At 33.8% G+C, this 19,123-nt stretch overlaps 1 protein-coding gene across 3 annotated transcripts in view; it reads right to left on the reverse strand.

Moving 5' to 3' along the window:
- Positions 1 to 19,123, reverse strand: part of DPP10 (dipeptidyl peptidase like 10) — a 1,448,345-nt gene that overhangs the window by 60,872 nt on the left and 1,368,350 nt on the right. For all 3 annotated transcript variants that reach the window (XM_017536067.2, XM_017536066.2, XM_017536068.2), the window contains exons 11-13: positions 13,446 to 13,569; positions 5,496 to 5,534; positions 852 to 959 (exon numbers count right to left, since the gene is read on the reverse strand). In XM_017536067.2, the coding sequence (XP_017391556.1) occupies positions 852 to 959; positions 5,496 to 5,534; positions 13,446 to 13,569 (271 nt within the window). The remainder of the gene's footprint in view (positions 1 to 851; positions 960 to 5,495; positions 5,535 to 13,445; positions 13,570 to 19,123) is intronic.

Here is a 19,123-nt window from a genome sequence, read left to right on the forward strand (position 1 = left end):
GTGATCTGCCCGCCTCGGCCTCCCAAAGTGCTGTGATTACAGATGTGAGCCACCATGCCTGGCCGAATTTTCTAATTTTTATAATAAACTCTTAATATTCTTTTGATTAGATAAAAAATAACCCTTCCCCTCTTTTTATCAGAAAGTCTATAATAATATAACATACATTCTATTTTATAACATGAAATCTATGTTATTTAACATAAAACATCTATTTTATCCTGTGTTTTTAAAAATTAGGCATAGTGGCTCATGCCTGTAATCCAAGCACTTTGGAGGCCACGGTGGGTGGATCACCTGAGGTCTGGAGTTGAAGACCAGCCTGACCAACATGGTGAAACCCCATCTTTATTTTAAAAAAAATTTAAAAATAAAATAAATAAAAATCTGCACTATATTTGCTTGTGGGGATGTGCTATAATTTATTAAATCATCAATTTTTGATGGACATTTAAGTTGCTTTGAGTATTTAAAACTTTTATAACACCTGGAAAATATTACTTGTACAAAATAGACTATATGTATTCATTGAATAAAAAATCTTCTTTAGATTGCCTCAGGTTCTTAAAAGTCGGGTGCTTTTTATTTATTAAATTCTATATTTCAAAGCCCTTAGTTCATAGGACACACATGTAACTCATTACATTGTATTGAGCGTTGAGACTGTTTTGTGAGAAGGTAAGGCTTGAATTCATGGCTGTGGATGGAGGTCCTCTTCCTAAGATGTCTTTGAGTTGTATATATGACTGGGCTTCACAGCCCTGAACTACAGGTTTAGAATGCCACAAGAACTGGGCCTTCAGGGACATGAGGACAATGAAATCAAAACATGGAAAAACGCCAGCACTTACCTGGATGAGGAACATAGCTATATGGTGAAATTCTCCACGGCCCCCTTGCTTAACAGGAACTGTCATGAAAAATTTGCTGCCATCTCTAGAAAACACAGGCTCCTCATTCTAAAATATAAAAGAGCATAAAACAATCTCAAAAGGGCATATGCAATCTGTGCTGCCTACTGCTGTTAATTCCTGCATGGGTTCTAACAAGTATTGATTTAAAATTAGTTAGGAAACGGTCACATTATTTTAAAACATGAATGTATGCTATTTTTTAAAGTAAATCTGATACATTATGTATATATGTGTTTGAGTTGTGGGAAGGCTGAGAAAAATTTGTGCATGGCGGATATGAATGATTTACTATTAAAGACACTTTTTAAAATTATTGAAACAAGAAACGTCATATCTTCACATAAGATTTTTAGTGATATAATCTTCAAAGATAAGGAACATGCAAACATCTGCACCAGCTTATCAAAATAAATATTTTAATTATAAAATTCTGTAACATATTTTCTGAAATCATTTCTTCAGCAACTGTAGTTACTTGAAGATTCATTTCTGATAATGTATTCATAAATTTACAGAAAATACAAAAGCCAACAGGCCATAAGATTGAAAGGACTCTATAGAAAGTTATTTAATTCAAATTTCCCATCCTTACCACTCATCTCTCTACAAACACACAAACACAAATGCCTACCTACAACTGTGACCCTATTTGATTATTTTTAATTAAACTCTAGTGGCACATTATTAAATCAATAGAATTATTTTTGAAAATTAAATGATAGAAGTTACATATATATATATATATATATATGACTGCTCTCTTTCCTCAGGAAAAACATTAAGAAAATGAATTTATCTGACAAAACATTGAATTTTTCCTGCTGAATTAATGAGAGTGATTATATATATATGGTATAAAGAAAGGCTTTGATATGGGTCCTGAGTAGGTCTGCACAATGGCCTTCAAGCCCTTTTAGATGACTTGGCCCTCTACTGTCTTTCTGATCTCATCTTTTTCATTCTCTTGCTTCTTCACTGGATTTCTTCATGATCCTGCTCCAGGGTTTTTGTATTTTGTATTCCCTTGGTCTGGCTCTTCCTCTTATCTCTTTCAGGTCTCTGACCTGAAATCTCCTTATGAATAAGGTGTTTTCTTATTATCTTATCCCCTTATGAATAAGGTGTTTTCTTATAACAATGACTATCATGTAAATTAAGCTCAATAATTATTTACTGATTGAATCAGTCAATTAATAGCTATTTTAATATACTGAAGTCTGATTTTAGCTTCATTTATTACATCTCTTGACAGTAAAATAAGGATATTTCCTTATCCCCCTTATGAACATTCATGAAAATATAAGTAATATATGTAACAAATTTAAAACTCTAAAGTAATATACCATTCAAGATTGGAAAAATTGTATAACTGAGCATAGATACTGACAAAATACTTGACTGAGTGAAACACTTCTTTAAACTATAATAAAGTCAATAATTCTATTTGTTTCATCTCCTGCTCCTGTGAGAAAATCCAAGAAACTCTCTCTTGGAGTTTCTTTTGTCTGAACAACCTTTCTATCTTCCTTTTCTTGCAAAATCTTACTCATTTTTTACTTATTCTCATGAAACAAAAGAATTTCCAAAATTTCCCTAGTTAGGAAATCTCTCTTCAGATATTCTAAAAAGTATCTTGTATTCATCACTATCATGGATTCCAATACACTCTATTATATTGATCTATTAATATGTTGGCTTTCTTCACTAGGCAATTAATAATTAAACCAAATTTTAAATTTTATCTGTTTAGCTCTATTGCCTAGGACACAGTAGGTCCCAACTCATAATTGATGAATAGATGAATGTATCAATACAGTGAACAAAAATACTTGTTACATATATCACTCTATCCACCAGATTTATTCCCATATAGCAGCTCCTCCCTTACCATTCTCACTTTGTGCTTCTCTCAAAAGACGAATATCCTTTTTCTCATGTACGAATATATAAGCAATCTCCCATTTACATTGCCTCCTCCCCAGTTCTAGAATCTTAGAAGTGGTTCAGAAAAGGAATAGATGGGGGCTACAATCTCAAATGCCTTGCTGGACTAAGAAAATCTGCCCCCTACACTTGACAATGACTGGTGATAAAACATTCAGTTCCAAACGATAATGCCAGTTTCATAACATTATGCAAGTCAGTGTTTTTGACACACAAGGCAGTCAACTGCGGATACTGGACTCTATCCCTTGACCAAACATATTACACATTGTTCATCCCAACTGCAAGTCCCTTGAAAGCTAGGCCAAGCATGCATACTTCTCTTTGCCTTTTCTACTATGCCAAAAGAGTGTATGATCATTCTGTTAAATTTATAATTATCTTAGAAATTTGCTGCTTATTACTGCTACCATGCTCATCCATTAAATTTCATATAATTCTAAGTATTTCATAAAATTCCCTTAGAGCTTCTGGAGAAAAAAAATCAACTGTGATAAACGACCAACAGCATTTACTAACTGAATAATTAATAACTGGATGCTTTGTTTTTCAAAAAAGTTTCTATTAAACATGCATAAACTTGGGATTTAAAAATTAGATAGCATAATCTCAAAAGAGCATGCATTATGTTGACATATGTTAAACTATTATGAATGTCACTGGCAATAAAATTAACAGGAAAAGATGTTTAGTAATGGAGGGCAATTCAGAATGCTTCAGTATTCATTATATTTTTTATTTTTCATTGTTTTTATTTTCTGTATCTAACTGAAATATGTGAGACTATTATTGGCTGCAAAATCAGGGTATTTTTCAATTTTATTTTGCACATTGGCTAAGGTAAAAGTATTTGTGTTAATAGATAACCATGTATGAAGACACATATATGCACAATATATATACAAACATATATCTGTGTCTATCCATCTACCTATCCTTCAGATAACTAATTATTTATAATCCCTTTTCCTTTTTTCCTTAAGCATTCAATAAGTATCTATTGAGCTCTTCTTACATATTGAATTCTATATTAGGCATCTGGTTTACAATTAGGAGCAAAATATAAACATCCCCTTACCCCTGTAACTTAGCAAAAAACCAAAAACCAAAAAACACAGCAACAATTGTGTGTTACACAAAGATTACATTTGACTTTCATGTAACTTTTATTGGGAGATGTGATTTGGTTAGGCTAGTTAGAGGAAGTGATTTCTTAAGTAGGTGATTTAAACCAAAGTTTGAAAAATAAATAGGCTTCAAATAAGGAAGTCTGAAGGAATTTTGTTCAGAAGGAAGGGCACTTATGAAGTCCCTGTGCATATGAGGGTCCATGTAGCTAGACTGGAGAAAACACGTAAATTGATTATATAACACAGAGCTGAAAAAGCTTTCAATTTAATCCCTTGTGGACCTTTTAGGGATGCCAGTCTTTATCTGAATGACAGAAAGAAGAGAGGAAACTTCTTTGAGTTATTGAAGTGCAAGTATGAGGAGAATGTTAGTAGCAACAATTAAATGCATATTTTAAAAAGGTCACTCAGCCAGCCTGCAGCGTGAACAGATTGGCAGATGCCTGAGGGCTTGAGACTTGCTGTATCTGTAGTCTGAACATGGACAGTGTTTGTAAATTAGAGAAAAATAAATTGACTTAAGAAATGTTTGAAAGTAAAATCAAAGTAAAATCTTTACATGTTAATTACATATATAGATAAAAACGAGAAAAGATTCAAGGATGACTATTGGGTAAATAGTTTTAAGATCTGAATGGATAATTACATCATTGACTCCTATGAAAAAAATAAGTAAGGCTGGCTAAAAGAAGAAAGTGATCAGTTTAGACCTGGGGAGTATGAAGCTATTTTTCAGATTTAGGAGGAGATGGTAAACATAAATTTAGATATTTTAGAACTCATTGAAGTGTCTTGATAAATGTGAAAGTCTCAAAATATGGGTGGTCATTAACATCATAGACACCTAGAGAAAGAATACAAAATAAAAGAGGGCTTTGAAGAACAAAAAGAAAACCAAAGCAAACCATACCATGTATATTATTTCCCTTTGCAAAAAGCAGTAATGGAGTTAAGAGTAAAATGAATTCAGCTATATTTAAATAAGCTATTGTGTTTCCTTCTGAATTGTCCAAGAGGAGACCCTGTAACAGTGATTAGGTTTTTAGTCCGTCATGTTCTTAATTCCAGCCTCATTTATGTCACAAACCAGAACTGTGAGCTAGAATACAACTAAGAAGAGAAGCATTTATTTAAATAATCTCCATGATCAATTTATGTAGAGGTCTGGTCAATTTTTAAGAACAATGCTAATAATTTCCACTTTGGTTAGGTCCCGAGTTTTTTCTCCTTCATCTACACAAATGCATACTTACATAAAATATTTTCAAAAGTGATTCTGACAGTTATTCTGCAATTTATGACTCATAAAAAACAGATGTAACCTTTTCACAAATGATATCACAGAAAGCCCAAATCATAAGTGATCCTTTTAATGAAAAAGAATCACCCTTTCAAACCTAGCAAAGCCTTAAACTCATACTTTTTTACACAAAGTTATCACATAAGAAATGGGTGAACATAAGGATGGATACAATGGCCAAAATGTGACAGACCACCTATACGGTACCTGCTTAGAGAGCCACGTATCTGATGTCATCTCATATTTCTGAAACAAAACAATTAACTCCATGAAGCATCTAAAGACCAAAATGAGCATATATCAATTTAACTTTTTTTAAACACAGTTATCATCAGGTTTTTTTTCCCTCTCTTCGACTGGTGAAATACCCTGAGAGATCTCATTGTCATTATTGATTTAATCTGAATGAGTAAGTAGAGAATAGGGACTAAATGATAATTTAATTATAAAGTCTTTTCTTTGGTGAACTCTTTCAGAATTCCCAGCAGTACCTCACCAGGGATAAGAGATCATTTTCCAGCTCTGTTTGATTACCTCATTCAAACTGTTTTGAGCCACCAGACACTGTCTCTTTTCACCTCTAGGCATCACTGAGGGACAAAATTATTAAGACCTTCAAAGGAACTGGGCAAACAGCCAGGAATAAAATTAAAAAGTGGACATTCTTTCAATATTTAATTTATTCATAATCATGGCCAGTTTTTTTCTTCTTAGTACCTCAGTCTTTGAGGAAAAATAGCAAACATTTGAAACGACAAAATTATATGTCCCTTCAAAACAGTCTTGCATCAGATCAGAGCCAAATAATTTGACCCCAAGGTAAGTATGTGTAGATAGGACAAGCTTTAGTAATACCATTTACATTTAATGACATAAAATACTTGTAGTTTTCTCAAAGAAATGATTCTATAATAAAAGTATTCAAATTAAGAAACATTAATAACAATGTATTAGGGGCTTTTCTATATGGAGAGGTACCCTTCTCAAATTGTTAATAACAAATTATTTGTAGGTTTTTAAATATTAATTTCTCTTTCTAAATCCATATGATTATAATTGATCACTTTCTCTTTTCAGAGCATTTTTTCCCCACAGATATTCATTACATGAAGATATCCAAAAAAATCTAACTGAATCATTTCTTTATTTTCCATTTGCTCCCTCGCATTAACCATTCTTGGTATCTGTAAAACATAGAAATAAAACAGATTCCAATGCCACTGCTTGTTAGTACCACCAAGTATTAGTAGAACCCATGAGAGCCCAAAACTTCATGTGTTATTGTTCATCTCATTATTTCAATTAACGGAATGGAAAATCTTTTTAATTCCACACGTAGAATAAAATATATTAGAATATCAACAAGGTGTCAAATCAAAAGTAGGATAGAACTACTGTATCTATTTTCTATTGAAGAATTTCTTTGCAGTTAACTGTATGCAATGAATATATTTAGAATATCCTTATCTAGAAGGGCTTCCTCTAATTGAATACAAAATATGTAGGTCAGTTTTTTTTTTTTAATTTTACTTTAGGTTTTGGGGTTCATGTGCAGATCAAGCAGGATTGTTGCATAGGTACATACATGGCAATGTGGTTTGTTGCCTCCCTCCCCCCGTCACCTGTATCTGGCACTTCTCCCCATGTTATCCCTCCCCAACCTCCCCATCCCCTCACTGTTTCTCCCCTGGCCCCTCCCGACAAACCTCAGTGTGTGATGCTCCCCTCCCTGTGTCCACGTGTTCTCATTGTTCAACACCTGCCTATGAGTGAGAATATGCAGTGTTTGATTTTCTGTTCTTGTGTTGGTTTGCTGAGAATGATGGTTTCCAGATTCACCCATGTCCCTACAAAGGACATGAACTCATCCTTTTTTATGGCTGCATAGTATTCCATGTGTATATGTTATATTTTCCTTATCCAGTTTATCACTGATGGACATTTGGGTTGGTTCCAGGTCTTTGCTCTTATAAACAGTGCCTCTATGAAAATACGTGTTCATGTGTCTTTATAATACAATGATTTATAATCCTTTGGGTATAAATCCAGTAATGGGATTGCTGGGTCAAATGGAATTTCTATTTCTAAGTCCTTGAGGAATTGCCACAGTGTCTTCCACAATGGTTGAACTAATTTATACTCTCAACAACAGCATATAAGTGTTCCTATTTCTCCATATCCTCTCCAGCATCTGTTGTCTCCAGATTTTTTAATGATTGCCATTCTAACTGGGGATTTGGATTTGCATTTCTCCAATAACCACTGATGATGAGCATTTTTTTGTATGTTTGTTGGCCTCATGTATATCTTCTTTTGAAAAATGTCTGTTCATATCTTTTGCCCACTTTTGGATGGGTTTGTTTGTTTTTTTTTTTCTTGTAAACCTGTTTCGTTCTTTGAAGATTCTGGATATTGGCCCTTTGTCAGATGCGTAGACTGCAAAAATTTTTTCCCATTCTGTTGGTTGCCAGTTCACTCTAATGATTATTTCTTTTTCTGTAAAGATGTTATGCAGTTTAATTAGGTCCCATTTGTCTATTTTGACTTTTGTTGCCAATGCTTTTGGTGTTTTAGTCATGAAGTCCTTGCCTATGCCTATGTCCTGAATGGTTCTGCCTAGGTTTTCTTCTAGGGTTTTTATGGTGTGAGGTCTTATGTTTAAGTCTTTAATTCATCTAGAGTTAATTTTAGTTTAAGGTGTCAGGAAGGGGTCCAGTTTCTGCTTTCTGCACGTGGCTGGCCAGTTATCCCAGCACCATTTATTGAATATGGGATCCTTTCCCCATTGCTTATTTTTGTCAGGTTTGTCAAAGATCAGATGGCTGTAAATGTGTGGCGTTGCCTCCGAGGTCGCTGTTCTGTTCCATTGGTCTATATCTCTGTTTTGGTACCAGTACCATGCTGTTTTGATTACTGTAGACTTGCAGTATTGTTTGAAGTCAGGTATCATGATGCATCCAGCTTTTTTTTGTTGTTGTTGTTGTTTAGGATTGTCTTGGCTATGTGGGCTCTCTTTTGGTTCCATATGAAGATTGAGGTGGTTTTTTCCAGTTGTTTGAAGAAGGTCATTGGTACCTTCATTGGGATGGTGTTGAATCTATAAATTTACTTTGGGCAGTATGGCCATTTTCATGATATTGATTCTTCCTACTCATGAGCATGGAATGTTTCTCCATCTGTTTTTGTCCTTTCTTATTTCCTTGAGCAGTGGTTTGTAGTTCTCCTCGAAGAGGTCCTTTTTATCCTTTGTTAGTTATGTTCCTAGGTATTTTATTTTTTTGTAGCAGTTGTGAATGGAAGTTCTCTCATGATTTGGCTCTCTGTTAGTCTGTTATTGCGGTACATGAAGGCTTGTGATTTCTGCACATTGATTTTGTATCTTGAGACTTTGCTGAACTTGCTTATCAGTTTAAAGAGATTTTGGGCTGAGATGATACGGTCTTCTAAATATACAATCATGCCATCTGCAAATAGAGACAATTTGACTTCCTCCTTTCCTAACTGAATACCTTTTATTTTTATTTCTTGCCTGATTGCTCTGGCTAGAACTTCAAATACTATACTGAATAGGAGTGATGGGAGAGGGCATCCTTGTCTAGTGCCAGATTTCAAAGGAAATGCTTCCAGTTTTTGCCCATTCAGTGTGATATTGGCTGTAGGTTTGTCGTAAATAGCTTTTATTATTTTGAGATATGTTCCTTTGATACCTAGTTTATTGAGAGCTTTTAGCACAAAGGGCTGCTGAATTTTTGTCAAAGGATATGGGCCAATTTTTAAATTTTTACTTTAATTTTTTATTTAAAAATCAAGATCGTGTCTCACTATGTTGCCCAGGTGGGTCTTGAACTCGTGGTCTCAAGCCATCCTCCCCACTTGGCCTCCCAAAGTGATAGAGTGGTAGGCATTTTCTTTTTTTTAAGACAGAGTATCTCTTTCTTTGCTGCCCAGGCTGGAGTACAGTGGCCTGATCTTGGCTTACTGCAACCTCTGCCTCCCCGGTTCAAGTGATTCTCCTACCTCAGCCTCCCGAGTAGCTGGGATTACAGGCATGTGCCACCATGCCCAGCTAAGTTCGTATTTTTAGTAGAGATGGGGTTTCTCCATGTTGGTCAGGCTAGTTTCAAACTACCGACCTCAGGTGATCCACCTGCCTTGGCCTCCCAAAGTGCTGGGATTACAGGTGTGAGCCACCAAGCTGGGCCTATGTTTATTTCTGTATAGGTATGTGTACATATATATGTCTCCTTATTTATATATAAAATGTTGTGTTTACATATATGTTTAACTTCACTCTGAACTTAAATATTAATGTAATCTTATTTTACATTCCTACCTGCAAAGAATGAGAATTTTTGTTCTTCACATCCTCTTTCACAGTTAATGTTGTCAGTTTTTTGTTATTTTAATGTAGTCATTCTAATGATGTGTAGTATTATTATAATTGTAATCCATATTTCGCTAATGTCTAATGAAGTTGAGTACTTTATTTTTAATTTTTTTATATAAAAATGGGATCTCATTTAGTTGTCCAGGCTGGTCTTCAACCCTTGGCCTCAAGTGATCCTCTCATGTCAGCCTCCCAAATTACTAAAATTACAAGGATGGGCCACCATACCTGGCCAAATGTTGAGTACTTTTTCATGTGCTCATTATCTTCCTTATAAGTAACTGTTCACATTTTAATGTTTTTATGGGGTTGTGTTTTTATTACTGAGATATAGAATTTCTTTATATATGTTTTTGTCTGATATACATTTTGCAAAATATTTTCTTCCAGACTACAGTTTACATATCCATTTCCTTTATGGTGTCTTTGATGAGAACTTTCTAATTTTATTGATGTCCAATTTATTATTTCATAATTAATGAGTTTTTGGCTTATTCAGTACAGTAAAGTTTTATTTCATATTTTCCTCTAGAACAAGGACAGTATTAGCTTTTAAGTTTAGGGGTATGGTTTATCCCAAATTGATTTTAGAATATGATACAAGATGTCAAACATCATGTTTTTTTCCCCAATAGGGATGTCAATTATTTCAGCTCCATTTTTCTGCACTGAACTGCTTTGGCACCTGTGCAGAAAATAAATCAATCATATAAATGTGGGCCTGTTCTCTAGAAACCATTAAATTTAGTGACTTATTTGTGGTCCTTATCCCTCCACTAGCATCTCCAGGTTTTTGTGGCATTTTATTTATTCTTGAATTCATGTAGGGCTAATTCCTTCAATTTTGTTCCTTTACAGGATTGCCTTGACTTGTTCAGGTATGTTTTGTTTCCATATTAAATTTTAAAAACTGCTTGTCCATTTCTACAAAAAGAATCAGAAGGGATTTTAATTGGGATTATATTAAAATTATGATTAAATTTGGGTCAAATTGGTATCTTCACAATATTAATCTTTTCTATTTAAAAACATGGAATAGCTTTCATTTATTTAGGTCTTTCAAATGCCTTTTAGTAATGCTGTATTATTCAGTATTGGAGTATTTCATGATATTCGTTAAGTTTATGATTGTGTAAAGTTTTAAAGATTTTAATGGTGTTTTAGCTGATTTTTTTCTTAATATCACTAACATAGAAATCATGTTTTATTGTTTCTCTATTCTTTATTTTGAAACAAGTACAAACTTACAGGCAAGTTAGATGACTGGTTCAAGAAATCTGAATACCCTTTGGATGTACTTGCCACTTGTTTATATTTCATCCCATTTGCTTCCTTACAAATTGTGATTTTGTATTCTAGATTTTTATTGTAGGCTTTTTAAAAATGTACACAAGTATGTTATCTATAAATACAGACTTACTTCTTCCTTTCCTAACACTGTAACTGATTTCTTGCTAAGTTACTCTGAGTGGGGCCTCTGGCAAAGGTTGCATCATAGTACTGAGAATGGATATCCTTACCTCACTGCTAATCTTAGCATGAACAAGGTTAGTGTTTGCACATTCAATAAGAGGGTACTTTATGGATCTCTTTTAACAGATTGGGGATGTTTCTTCTTACTCCTTTATATTGAAAGTTACCATGAATTGGTTTTGAATTTCGTCAATTGCTTTTTGTCATTTATCCAGATATTTAATTATTGTTTCCTTAACTGAATTACACTGATTGGTTTTCAATATTAAACTAATCTTAAATTCCTGGGATTAACCTCATTTGATGGTAAAGCACTATCCTATATTTATATTGATGGTGTTGAGTATTGATATAGTGATACATTAAGGACATTCTCATATTTGTGTTGATATGGAAAAATCACCTAAATTGTGATTTTCCCTTTAAAAAAAAACTTTGTTCGGTAGACAGTTAATTTACAGACAGATGAACTTGACACTTTACAGTATAATCTAAAGGTGATTAGAAGGTGTCTAGAACAGCCGTATTTCTAATGCTCTTTCTTTCTGGGTTCACAGTTGAATACCTAGGGTTTTCAGTGAGATCTCTTCACTATTGTTGTTCAGAACTCTAATCCCTCTAAATACTTTGCAGCTTGCAGATTCTTCCTTTGCTACAAAATGTTTAGTAGTTGTTTCCTTTAAGGCAATGTGGAGGCATATATGTATGTACAGCTAAGCACTGAGGCTAATACATAAGGGGTCCTCTTCACAGATTACTAGAGTTCTTCTCTATATAGCTCCAACTTCTATGGTCCCTGTTCTATAAATTCTAGTCACCACAAAAGCCTCAAACTCTGATTCTCCCTGCCTACTTAGATCACAGAGATGTTTTTGCTTTGCTTGGGCTCTATCTTCTTGCCATTTGGTCTCAAAAGTGATGTGAATAGAAACTCATAGTTAGGTTGATTTTGTGCATTTGCTTGATTTCAGCATTTATGGTCATGATCCTCCTATTGTCCCATATCTGAAAACAGTTGTTTTGTATATTTTGTACAATTTGACAGTTGTTTACAACAGAAAAGCTAGTCAGGTAACATTTACTCCATCTTTTCCAGAAAAGAAGTTTGAAAATTCAGTTGTTAATCTAAAAATCCTTTACCAAAATGCCATACACATAATATAACCATTTAAACTTTTTGCAATGTTCTTTCTACCAGGAATCTTAAAAAAATGACACATTAAATTTACTAAAGAGTTTATAAAAACTGATATTAGGAACTGAAATATAACCTGATTTCAAAACAGAGGGTTCATAAACCAATTTTTACTAGTTATTTAATTTCAGGACAGAAACACTTTTATTTTATCAGATCTATCTGAATTACAGAAAAAATAAATAACAGGGATGTACTTAAAGAGGACAGAAAAGAAATATTCTATATTCTCATGTTAATCAAAGACACAATATAGAGAAAAATTGCATATCTGAGAATGAAGCTAATCTGTCTTGGATTAATCTTCATGCTGCATAATAATTAATTTGGTTTTTAAAAGCTCAATTTGTTCTCTTCTGCTTATCTTCAATATTGTTCACTTCAAAGTTTGGAAGCTTTACGAATTAAAATATATATTCTTTCTATTTTTTAAATTTATTTTATTGCATTTTAGGTTTGGGGGTACATGTGAAGAACATGTAAGACTGTTGCATAGGTACACATGTGGCAGTGTGATTTGCGCTCTTCCTCCCCGTCACCTATATCTGGCATTTCTCCCCATGCTATCTCTCCCCTTCTCTCCACCCTCCACTTTCCTCCCCTATTTCCCCCCAACAGACCCCAGTGTGTAGTGCTCCCCTCCCTGTGTCCATGTGTACTCATTGTTCAACACCCACCTATGAGTGAGAACATGTGGTGTTTGATCTTCTGCTCTTGTGTCAGTTTGCTGAGAATGATGGTTTCCAGGTTCATCCATGTCCCTACAAAGGACCCAAACTCATGGTTTTTGATGGCTGTATAATATTTCATGGTGTATATGTGCCACATTTTCCCTGTCCAGTCTATCATCGTTGGGCATTTGGGTTGGTTCCAGGTCTTTGCTATTGTAAACAGTGCTGCAATGAACATTCGTGTGCACGTGCCCTTATAGTAGAATGATTTATAATCCTTTGGATATATACCCAGTAATAGAATAATTATTTTCCTACTAGTTTTAAAAGTTAAACCCTGCATTTTTGCACAATGCATTTCCTGATCCCTCTTTGTCAAGTTGTATAAGCTACTTTACTTTAAGCATAAAAGAAAAGTAAAGTATACTTACTTTACTGCAAGCACCAGTAGTGGTCTCACAGACTGTGAGGATAGAGATGTTCTGAGGTCGGTTTAACCATCTTACCACAGTCTTCGTATTGCTTACCCATTTAACCATAGTGATATAGTATTCTCTAGTTTGGAAACAAAATTAAAACACATGTTTAGAGCCAGAGCACTGGGATAATACCAACAATATACATTTGCCATTTTATACATAAGAATAATTGAACCACTGTAAGGATGTTGTTCCATATTAATTTATAGATAAATAGATACATAGATATCTGCTCTTTTCAATATTTACATATATAAAAATATATGTGTACATATGTATTCACATGGGCATATACATATGTATACAAATATACAGATAATTTGATAATAAATTTGAGAGTGAATTATTTCCCAGAAAAGTAATTCTTGGAAAAATCCAAACAATCACATGCTAGATATTTATGAAAATTATCTATTGATTAGTATTCCTTTAAGTGCAAAACAATTATACATTTGTAAAGGCAGGTTTTTTTTCTTTAAAATCGCAATCAATAAATCATCAAGAATAATCTTTTCCAATTAAAAGGCAAAGGTTATTTCTGGCTTAATGATTATATCTTTTATATAACCTCTGCATTATTTCACTTTATACGTGGGAACTTTGGCTACAAAGGTATGAATGGTTTCTTTTGGTCTTTGTCAGCTGTAGATCAAGGACCAGTCCCAATCCTAATACATAGTATTTTTTACAGATTGTCAGTTACCTTATTTATTTGAAACATTTTTAAAACAAGAAGGAATCAAATTAAAGAAGATGAAAGTCTATATAAATTCTTGGTATAATAAGGATATAATTCATGGGGCCAATTATGTCCTCAGACTAACTGGAGATAGGAAAAAGTTTATGTGTCTTCCTTTATAACACATATGTTTGGACATGTATACATTATGTCACAAAGCTTCCAACTCACACACAAGAAAATACAATCATCAATACTCATCAATTTATGATAAAAATTTTTAAAAATATTTCCCAGTTTCAGAACAGATTAGTTACTTCAGAAAGAGCCATCCGGTCTATAGCCTTACCACCCTGAATGTGCCCGATCACACCTGATCTCAGAAGAAATAGCCATCTATGTAAGGAAAGAGCTACCAAAGTACTGTATTACAACTAAGTAACCTAGTTTTATATGACTTAGAAAATATCAACTACAGAAGAATAACCTCATGATACAAATCCCCCGTCTTTAGATGCATCTGGGTTAGATATCCAGCTACACGAATGTTACGTATCTAACATTACTGAGTAGCTACTATTTCCTCTAGAAAACCTGTTAGCTGATCAAAGTTAAGACATCAGGAAAAAGGCAAGCATAAGATGACATACAGGAAGGCTGCCATATTTTTTTCAACAATCTCTTCAAGACATCTGGCAACTTTCACAACTAGTTGAGCTCTGCTTGAAAACTGCCATTAAACTCAGTAAAATCAAAACATGAAGTGCCCTAAATAGAGTTAATAAAGCAACATTGAATAAAATATGCAGCTGGCTTAGGTATAATCTTTGTCCATATCAGTAGGCTTTGTGATCCTCCAAAGAACAGTGTCCTGTTCACTTTCACTGTGTTTTGTTTAAGCTGATTACTTTGCATACACTATTATATTTAGCAATGTGAATATTAAAAAGTAGAAAATGAAGTATTAACCTTTAATAGATTTTTCTAGAGAATTTAGCTTATAGAAAAATGATAGTAAGTACTATGAATAATCAGAAAATAAGTGCTGAAATGCTAAATAATTGATGTAAATGTCATTGAAATTTGAAGCAAAAAATTAATTTGAATATTGTAAACAACTAACCAAAGACTGCAAAATCAAGGTCATATTTTCTGGTAAAAAGCTAGATTGAACTGATATACAGTTGATTTTCAAATCCAGTCAGAAATGTGTCTCAATTACCTGCCATAATATTATATTTTGTGCAATATGAGGTAACAAACTAAGATGAATAATTTAAAAAATAAATAATAACAACAAAACAGAATTTAAATATTCATCTTGAGAGGTTCCCTTTCAAAGTTGTCCTCAAATGAAATGTTACAAGAGCATCTTCAAAATGCCTCACAGGCATGATATAATATGTTTATTAACTAAGATGCCAAATTTTGACTTTTTTTTTTTTTTTTTGAGACTAAGTCTCACTGCGTCACCAGGCACCAGGCTGGAGTGCAGTGGCGTGAACTCAGCTCACTGCAACCTCCACCTCCCGGGTTCAAGCAATTCTCCTGCCTCAGCCTTCCGAGTAGCTGGAACTACAGGTGCACACCACCACGCCCAGCTAATTTTTTTTTTTTTTTGTATTTTTACTAGAGATAGGGTTTCACCATGTTGGCCAGGATGGTCTTGATCTCTTGACCTCGTGATCCACCCGCCTCGGCTTCCCAAAGTGCTGGGATTACAGGTGTGAGCCACCGCGCCCGGCCTAAATTTTTATTTTTAATAAAAGAATTTAATATTTGGAAAAGAATTAAAAGCCAACCAGTACAAATGTGGTGAATAACTGATTTTTAAGGGAACACTAACTTAGTTGTAAAATGTTAAGTTGAAAATCATTATTTTACAGCAATACACTTATATTTATCTTTGACTAAATATTGTGATGACTGTGTCTGTTTCTACATAATGTGCCTTATGGTCATAAGCAAAGCATTATCTGACGTGAGATACCTCATTACAAACCTTGCTTATACCCAAGAATGACCTTGCTTATGGTAAACACAATCTGAAGAATGAAAGTTCTCCATAAAGTTGAATTTGTAAAGTCTAATAAGGGCCCATTTCAAACTACTGAAATTTCTATATTAAAGTGTTGGACATAGCCAAAATGGAGGCCCAAGTACAGCTTGACACATAGGCAAGGAGGACAGATATATCTACTAACTAAATCTCTTCCTATATCATTTATTTCCTTGCCCCAGGAGTCTAGGTGTACATCTCCCTGTGAATCATACTGATTAATTATGCTTACTCATAAGTACTCAGGCTGTCTCTGAATGAGGGAGTAGGGAAGCACCCTTACCTGGAAATGTCACACTCCTTGGCCTGCCTGCTGCAGATGTAGCTGTCCTCCTGGAACTCCATCTCATGAACACATTAGATCTGGTGTTCCACAACCAGTGGCCAGCAGAAGTGTCCCTTTCTTATAACTGGATTTCCTGCTTGTTCCTAGTCTCCATGGCTCTGGATTACCCAGGAAGTCCTCGAGGATCTGGTCCTCTTGAGCCACAGAGACAGAGACAAGCTAGTTAGAGGGATTGTACTCAAGTCAACAGAGACTTTCTATCAGCTGGGTGGTCTGGCACAGAAGATCTAATTGTCCACAAGGTTATGTGAAATGGAGGCCCCAGCATCACCTGCAGACAGGTATGTTAGTAGTTACACCGTGTTTTCACAGCCTTCCTATCCAATCATTGCTCTATGTTTGCACCAAAATAACTGTGAAATGTAGTTACTTTGAGCTCATTCTCTTCTAGATAATCTGTGATGTCTTCCCGAAAGTATATTGTGATGGTATTCATGACCAAATTATAGCCAGTGTTCTCCGAAGACCTCTGTTAATAACTATGCATTACTTGTAAGAAGGACACTTCCATGAACATGGGTTAATTTATTAATTAGATTTTCTTGAAAGGCACAGATATTCCTTGGAAAAGTAAGTGATGTAGGCTAGATATACTTAAAGAAATAGGAAGAGGAAGCGTGACAGTGTCAAGCCCAGAGTGACAGGGGAAATATGACCATGTTAAATCAGTGATGCAGGTTGAGAAAAACAGGTCACAAAACATAGATGACTTTAGAAAGATTTCTAATAAGTAAAATAATGCTAAAGACATAGAATAAGAAGAAACCAAATATAAACTATTACTTTTACTCTTCAGACTAGAGAGGTCTACACAAATGACCATGTATAACTTCTCCTAATTAATGTGACTTATCTGATCTGTGGAGTATCTGCATGATTCATTTATCATAAGATAAAATTTCCCTTGAAAGTAAATATGTATTTTTAAATTCACACTTAGATTTTCTAATAAAGATACTGAGTGATTGCAATACCTTAAGTGCACAGTACAATAATTTGGCAAAATGTTTCTTCCTTCAAAGATGAAATAACCCATCTAACTCCCACTGGTTCTGGAAATATTCAAGAAGGGTCATTATCTTAGTTTCTGCGATGCTACATTCTTTACAGAATCAGTACAGACCGTGATTCCGATAAGATAAACTGAACGGTGATGAGACAACTCTGAACTGAATTACTTTTGAAGAAAAGTTGAACTTAGTATCTAAATTGATGAAATGACTTTAGCTGAATTAGACATAAATAAACAAATAAATAAAACAATTGAAGAGAATATAAGGTTAAGAATTAGGAGAAGAAATTATGCCTTTCTGTAGATTATCTTATCCTTTTAATTTCTTTTTAAATCATATAAATTAAAAAAAATTTATTTTACAGTCTTTGATGAGTATAAGCATTGGGTTGAAGGGACAGTCTACCAAACAATGATACCAGCTTGGGGACCTCTTTCTATTACAGTGATAAACACTGGTTATTATAAATAAGTAAACCAATCATCCAAATAAGCAATCAAAAAGACCAACAACAACAAAAAAAGATCTAGAATCTTCAATTCAAACAACAACAAAAAAGTTGTTCTCTAGGGTGGAAGTCAGAGAACCCAGTTTATAACATAGTGCAAGTCATAAAAAAAAAAAAAACTTTCTATATTTATCTATTATTCTTCCCTGTATAGACACAGTCATATATGTATTCAATTATTATTCTAGTCATCGTGGCAATTTTATTGGAAGGAAGAAAGCTAAGAGATGATTATATGTGTGGTTTATGTGTGGTGGAAAAAAAAGCACTAAAAAGGAAACTGAAAAGGAATAAAAGATAGTTTGTAATAGTACTGACAAACAGAATATGATTCACTTACTGATTGCCATTTCATAATCTAAAGATTATAAAAATATGCCAGATGCCTAAGTAACATACCAAAAAACACTCATAAACATGTAAATTACTATAAAATAATTATTTAAATATTCTGCTAATGAGAGTTTAGGCAGTATTTCAAACTATACAGGTAGCTATGCTATGAACACAACACAAAAATCAAAAAGAAGAGAGAACATTTGATGAACTTAATAGGACGTGAAGAAAGTGTGTTGTTAATAATTCAATTTATATATGTTTATATTTATATAAATAGGTAATTAAAATCAAGGCTAGGAATCAAGAGCTCTTTTTGGAAAGAAATGTGGATATTGTAAAATTGATTCCTATTTCAAAGATTTTTTTTGAAAGGAAAAAAATTAGAAATTATTATTTCAAGACAAGGGGATTCAGCCCTGAGACAGGGAGTGATTTATCCAATGACACAAATGAAATGGTGGTAGACATATGACTCAAACACTGCTAGTCTAGTTTCCTTTCCTGTTATTCAACAGTATTAAACAAACCAGAGAAAAAAAATTAGAGTTAAGGATCAGGTAAAATGTCAATAGTGTCCATAATTGCTTCATTTGTAACTTAACCATTTATGGCCGCTAGATCAAGCTCAGAAATAAATGTTACTATTTGATTTGGTCAGCTTTATTATATTATATATGTCAATTCAG

The sequence above is a fragment of the Cebus imitator genome, unplaced genomic scaffold (genome assembly GCF_001604975.1).
Source record: "Cebus imitator isolate Cc_AM_T3 unplaced genomic scaffold, Cebus_imitator-1.0 Scaffold95, whole genome shotgun sequence".
NCBI classification, from domain to species: domain Eukaryota; kingdom Metazoa; phylum Chordata; class Mammalia; order Primates; family Cebidae; genus Cebus; species Cebus imitator.